General features: G+C 43.2%; 1 protein-coding gene across 1 annotated transcript; it reads right to left on the bottom strand.

Annotated features, from left to right (window-relative positions):
• Positions 1 to 2,413: 2,413 nt before the first annotated feature.
• Positions 2,414 to 6,043, bottom strand: LOC150036049 (uncharacterized). Its single transcript, XM_090313554.1, has 11 exons — positions 5,768 to 6,043; positions 5,368 to 5,637; positions 5,069 to 5,320; positions 4,782 to 4,909; positions 4,616 to 4,734; positions 4,141 to 4,477; positions 3,710 to 3,983; positions 3,423 to 3,512; positions 3,171 to 3,335; positions 2,811 to 3,043; positions 2,414 to 2,723 (listed from the first exon to the last, which is right to left on the bottom strand). The coding sequence occupies exons 1-11, from the start codon at positions 6,041 to 6,043 to the stop codon at positions 2,414 to 2,416; spliced, it is 2,454 nt and encodes an 817-aa protein (XP_090169680.1).
• Between the last annotated feature and the right edge of the window lie 860 nt (positions 6,044 to 6,903).

Below are 6,903 nucleotides of genomic sequence, written 5' to 3'. Positions count from 1 at the left end.
TATTTTTTTAAAATAATATCCACCTTAAACAAAATAATAATAAAAAATAGATACAAAATCATGATAAATAAGTATGTGTTATTCCTATTTTTATAAAGGAATATTTTTTTAAAAATAATATCCTCCTTAAACAAAATAATAATAATAAAAAAATAGGTACAAAATCATGATAAATAAGTATGTATTATTCATATTTTTATAAAGGAATATTTTTTTAAAAAAATAATATCCACCTTAAAGAAAATAATAATAAAAAATAGGTATAAAATCAGGATAAATAAGTATGTGTTATTCTTATTTTTCTAAAAGAATATATTTTTTTAAATAATATGCACCTTAAACAAAATAATAAGAAAAATAAGTACAAAATCATGATAAATAAGTATGTGTTGCTCATATTTTTATAAAAGAATATATTTTTAAAATAATATTCACCTTAAACAAAATAATAATAAAAAAATAAATACAAAATCATGATAAATAAGTATGTGTTATTCCTATTTTTATAAAGGAATATTTTTTTTAAAAATAATATATACCTTAAACAAAATAATAATAAAAAATAGATATAAAATCATGATAAAAAAGTATGTGTTACTCCTATTTTTTAAAGGAATATTTTTTTAAAAAAATAATATCCACATTAAACAAAATAATAATAAAAATAGATACAAAATCATGATAAATAAGTATGAGTTACTCTTATTTTTATAAGGGAATATTTTTTAAAAATACTATCAACCTTTAACAAAATAATAAAAAAATAGATACAAAATCATGATAAATAAGTTTGTGTTATTCCTATTTTTATAAAGGAATATTTTTCTTAAAAAAAATGATATCCACCTTAAACAAAATAATTATTAAAAAATAGGTTTTTTTTTTTTTTAGAATAGGTGATATTAATATACAACAACAAGGAGGATTCCACAACCCAGGATCAAGGCATCAAAGCAACAAAGCACAAGCAGAGATAAGGCATCAAAACCAAAACAAAGCCAATAGGACTAGAACTGAACCAACACATAGACACAAACTCGCAAACCACCTGGAGGAAAGATAGAGAAAAGAACCCAAAACCCCACAAACTAGGGGCTACAGCAAAATAGAGAACAATGTGAAGTTCAAAAGGAAAAGAAAAAAAAAAAAAAAACAAACATCCATACACACACCAGATAAGACCAAGAAGTTCAAGCCACCAGGAAGTAGCACGAGCATGAACCGTAGAAACTATAAGGTGAACCAGAGTAGACACCGACCTCGGACGAGCCGCCGATTATGCTCCTGCCAGATGTAGTATATAAACGCACACCAGAAAACACGGAACAACTTACTATGCACCCCCTTACCCAACCCCACTCGGCACAACCAACTTAACTCTACATCCCAACCAGCCACCCGATGCGTCGAACCCAACTGACACAACACACTAAACCACACCTCTCTCCGAAACCCACACTCAAAAAATAAATGATCCCGCGACTCCATACCTCCCCCACACAGAAGACAAACCCCCTCTAATAACACACCCCAACTCCTCAACCAATCCTACGTACCCAACCTGTCCCTCATTGCTAACCACACACAGAAGGAGTGATGTGGAATACCACCCCCCGCCCCCAAAATACCAGCCCAAGACACCCTAGGACGACGAGGACGTAAACTCTCCTAAGCACTAGCGATAGAAAATCGACCACTAGCATTCGGCACCCAAACCCAATAATCCTCTCCCCTCACCCTAGGCCCTACTGCCTGGATAAAACCCCAGATCTCAAGCAGCTCCCAAGACACTGTAGGTCACCTCCAACCTCTCTCACCATCCAGGAACTCTGACAACTGTGCTTCCAAACTACTCCTTGCATCATGAACCACCGTAGACCCGTATGAATTCAAAATCGTGCCCCCCGGTAGCCAAGGATCCCACCAAACAAAACAAGACTGTCCATCGCCAATCATCAAACGAACCAGATGCTTGAATCTATCTCTACTTCGCAAGATAGACCTCAAGAACCAGGACCTCCCAACCTCACTCCGAACAGCCCACAACGACTACCCACGCAAAACATACACCTCCACCCACGCCATCCAAAGTGACCCTGATTTAATTAAGAGAAGCTAGAGCAAATTCATAATAACAACCTGGTTCCAAGAGGCCACATGCATCCCCCCCCCCCCCCTCCCAATGGCAAACACACCTCATCCTACGCCACTCGTGCACCACCCCGACTCACCACATTACACTTCATAAATAACTACGTAACAGACGATCAACCTCATGAGTTACACATGCAGGCAACACGAATATGCTACACCAAAAAATCTGAAAGGACTGTAAAACAGACCTAACAAGTTGCAACCTCCCAGCAAAGGAGAGGGACCTCGCTGCCCAGCTTCTAATATGAGTTGTAATCCTCTATATCAAAGGCGCACAATCCACAGTCCTCAACCGACCCGCCAATAAAAGTAAACCCAGATACCTAACAGGCAACGAACCAAGAGAGACTCCCACATATGCAGCTAGTTCATCCGCCTCCCCAAACTTCATACCCGCAACAAACATGGAACTCTTTCCAACATTTGGAACTAACCCAGACAACTCTGCAAACTCTGCCAATACCTGCCTCACAAACTTCAAAGAATCTTTCTCAGCTGTACAGAAAATCATCAAATCTTCAGCAAAAACCAAATGAGTTAGGCCCAAGTGCTCACACTGATCATGGAACCTAAACCACATAGGAGGTTTATTCAACAACCTAGACAAGACCTCCATCACCATCACAAACAAAAAAGGAGACAACGGATCCCCCTACCTCAACCCCTTCCTACCAGGAAAAAGCCCTTCAAGGGAGCCATTAATCATCACAGAGAACTTAGGTGAAGTAACACAAGCCCTCACCCAACTAATAAATTGATGGGGCGTACTTATTGCCAACAATACACCAAACAGAAAATCCCAATTCACCGAATCGTAAGCCTTTTGAAGGTCTACCTTTAACACACAACGCGAATTCCCTTTGCCCTCCTTATAGCTTCCCACGAGCTCCTAACACAATAAAATAATCGAAAATCGACCTACCCGGAACAAACGTGGACTAATAACCACTGATGAAATCAGGCAACCACAACCGCAATCTCTCAGCTAAGATCCTCGAGATACACTTATACACAACATTGCAACATGAAATAAGACGAAACTCCTTCATACGTTCAGCTCCTCGACTTTTAGGGATGAGAGTAATAGCAGTAGAATTAACTCCACCAGGTAGGTAACATGTTTCCAAAAAATTCAGCACAGTGTCACAGAAATCATCCCCAACCACACTCCAAGCAGCTCTCTAAAAATCCACCGAAAAACCATTAGGCCTAGGAGCCTTCCCAGACTTCATCGAGAATAAAACCTTCTGAATCTCCTCTCAACTCACTGGCCGACCAAGTGCCTCCACCCCCTCCTCGAGCCAACCGAACTGCACAATCTCCTCAATTCGGGCAGTAAGATCCTTATACCCCACATGCTGAGCCTCTAAGCAATCCCGAAAGAATTGTATTGCCACCCCTGCCACCCTATCATGCACCGTCTGACGAGTCCCCCCCCCCCCCCCCCCCCCCCCCCAGCATCCACGACCATAAATAAACCACTACAGTTGCGACGAGAAGGAACACAACGATGAAAAAAAGCTGTGTTCATATCACCTAACTCGAGTCACCTAACCCTGGCCATCTGTCGGAGCGACGCCTCCTCCAATCTCGCCACTGACCAAAACACCTCAGTGGCCCGAGCTACCTCCACACACACCGACTCTGAATCAGAATTCCTTTCTACCGCAGCCTGAGCAGCCTCCATAACCTGCCTAGCTGCCCACACCTCATCAGCTAACATAGAGATACGCCTACCAAACGGTGCATGAAAAACCCGCTTCACTTCCTTTAAATTTCGTACAAAACTAACCATAGGAGACACATCCTCAGACCTTCTCCATACTGACCTGATAGTATCAAGAAAACCCTTTACCTCCGCCCAATGAGAAAAATAACAAAACGTAGGAGGCGGTCTACTCCTCGTCTTCCCTATAGAAACAAGAAGAGGGCTATGATCAGAAATCTCCCACTGACCAACCTAACCTCCAAATACGGAAAAGCTACCTTCCACGCCTCATTGGACAAGCATCGATCCAAGCGGTGCAAGATACCATTCCCCATAAGTTATTAGTCCAAGTAAACCAGTTACCTGTCACACCCAACTCAACTAGATCCACCTCCAATAACACCTCATCAAACTTCTCCATCTCCCTCAAACTAGGGAAACCACCAAAATTTTCTGAACTACTACGAATAGCATTAAAATCCACTAGAACAACTCCAGGAAGCTGCCACGAGGCACACACGTCAATCAACTGAGGCCACAAGTTCCTCCTATCGCTGACGTAATTAGAGGCATACACCGCACCAATATGTACCCTAGCAATGGTTACAATATCCACTAACATTCCAGAAATGAATTGATACCCACTGATATCAATGGAAAAATCATAGATACTCTTCCGACACATCACCCAAATCCTCCAAACTCCTCACACACTATAGCTACACACACAACTCTAGGCATCATTAAACCTACCTATCACCATACCAAAATTTTCACGACGAACCTTCATCTCAAGCAAACAATAGAAAGTAACAAAGAAGGGAGCCAGAAAGTCTGCCACCACCCTACACTTGACAGGATCATTTAACCCCCTAACATTCCAGGAACACCAAATCATGAATCTTGCACGAGATCACACCTACCACTTTCCATTGGGCCTTTGTCTAAACTCCCGAACATCCCATCCATAACAAACAATGGATTAGGATCTGCCTGCACTAGAGCCAATGCCAACGAGTCTCCCCTCTTATCACACAAAACATCAAACTGATTACGATCATCAACATGCTTTACAAACCCTGTAATTCTAGGGGACCCATAAACTACTCTGCTCTTCAAGGCACCGTACCTGGTGACCCACTACCACCCCTATGCCCTAACTCCTCTATCACACCTACGTCGATTAAACATAGTAAATTCTCCAACCCTCTCTGTGCCCTTAATGTCATCCACTAGGCTAGCTCCCCTCGCACCCATACCCAAGTCCTGCCCCTTCCTCACACTCTCAATTCCCCCGTTCTCCTCCAACCACCCCTCATTGACTGCCACAATATACAACTCCTGACCCTTCTCCACACCCTGTTGCTCACACACCGCCCCAGTATGCCCAAAGGAACCACAGCAAGAACACCAACGAGGTTTCCACTCATACACTACTAGAATAATAAACTCTTGACCCTGCATTCTAATAGTGATTGAAAGGGCATTAATGAATCACCATCCACCTGAACACAAACCCTCGCATATGATAACCGTCGCCGCTCTCTTGTTGCAACATCAAAAGAGATAGGTTTACCCACGGCACTAGCTAACACTGCTAAATCCCTATCCGTCCACAACTCTAGGGGAACACGCTCCAGTTTAATCCAGACAGAAACAGAATAAAAAACAAAGGTTTCAAGAACAATACTTGGAGACCACTGTCGTAATAAGATGGGCTTGCCACCCAAGTGCCACAGACCATTCTCCAGCACCCAATCCCGTGACTTTACCTTCTGAAAATTAAAGATAATCAGACCCTTATCCTACAAGGTAATAGTTTGGCATCTCTACACATCCCCAAATTCTCTAAATAAGACGACAAATAACAAAATACGGGAGTTTGACATCCACAAACTAACCAACTAGAGATTTCTTCCACACACAAACACCCTCATCAATAATCTCCTCATAAGGTTCAACAATAACTTTATCATTTTCAACCAATGGGGGAATGAACTCCAAATTACCCCTCAACTTAGACCTAAAAAGGGTTACCCATGACATTCCCACTTTCACGCCGGATCCAGAACCACCAGAATCACACCCTTCCTCTAACCGAACCACCTTTAGACCAAACCCCCTAGCTAAACTGGTTTTAGGAACCGGCTCCTCCCGCTCATGAAGAACCTGAATGTTCATCGATTGACCCTCACTTCCACAAATCCCAACCCGCAAAACCTCCTCACTGTCTGACTTCTGCCCCCCCCCCCCCCCCCCCCCCGAGCCTCCCAACTCCAGCCGCGCACCACGCAGCCCACCCACCAAAACTCCCACACCTATCGACCCTTTCCCCAGCTCCCTCTACACTATTCCACTCCCTTCACTCAGCCTCAACCCACTCCCAACAGGCCCGCTCATTCTAACTCCCTCAAGGCCCACCTCAACACCCCTTACAACCCGATTTCCATTTGGGCCCCCAACACCTTCAAGGCTCCTAGACACCCCTTTCACTTCCTGCCCATCAACTAACCCAATACCCAGCCCATCCGGTTCAACCCTCACAACCCGAATTTCTTTCTTCAACCCAACACTCCCCATACTAGAGTTTTCACCTTCCTCAGAGCGACCATCAGACAACCCAAAATCCTTCACTTCCGAAGAACGAGTACCCAATCCCAAATCGTTCTCCGGTTTAAGCAGACGAAAGGGTTGACGAGCAACTCGCCTTCCATTCTTCTCCTTCAGTCTTAGAGGCGACTGCTTATGCACCATCATCACCAACTCTCACCTTGTTAAAACCACACATCAATAAGATCATCATCGTCTGCGAACCAACAGAACCCAGCCTCACCAGTCGACCACGAGCACCTCTACCAATCAACAAGCCGTAAAACGAAACCCGTACAGATTCAGTCGCTGATGGCCGTCGAACGTAGCTTCGAATCCATCTGAACAGATGCGAAACCAGGACAGGAATCCATCCGACCAGACGCGCATCCACCCGTACAGACTCAGGCGACGACGACAGCACATAGAAACCGAACATAGCCCACCCGAAC

The sequence above is a fragment of the Benincasa hispida genome, chromosome 5 (genome assembly GCF_027475165.1).
Source record: "Benincasa hispida cultivar pf3 chromosome 5, pf3_genome.v1.1, whole genome shotgun sequence".
Lineage (NCBI taxonomy): Eukaryota > Viridiplantae > Streptophyta > Magnoliopsida > Cucurbitales > Cucurbitaceae > Benincasa > Benincasa hispida.
The sequence above is the reverse complement of the archived record's forward strand: the minus strand, read 5'-3'. Positions and strand labels throughout refer to the sequence as shown.

Coding starts and splice junctions, on each gene's coding strand:
- LOC150036049 (XM_090313554.1), bottom strand. CDS start 6,043: ATGAACATTCAGGTTCTTCATGAGCGGGAGGAGCCGGTTCCTAAAACC. Junction 5,638..5,767: donor GTGTGTGGAAGAAATCTCTA/GTTGGTTAGTTT, acceptor TTTAATTTTCAG/AAGGTAAAGTCACGGGATTG. Junction 3,336..3,422: donor TGGAGGCACTTGGTCGGCCA/GTGAGTTGAGAG, acceptor GTGGATTTTTAG/AGAGCTGCTTGGAGTGTGGT.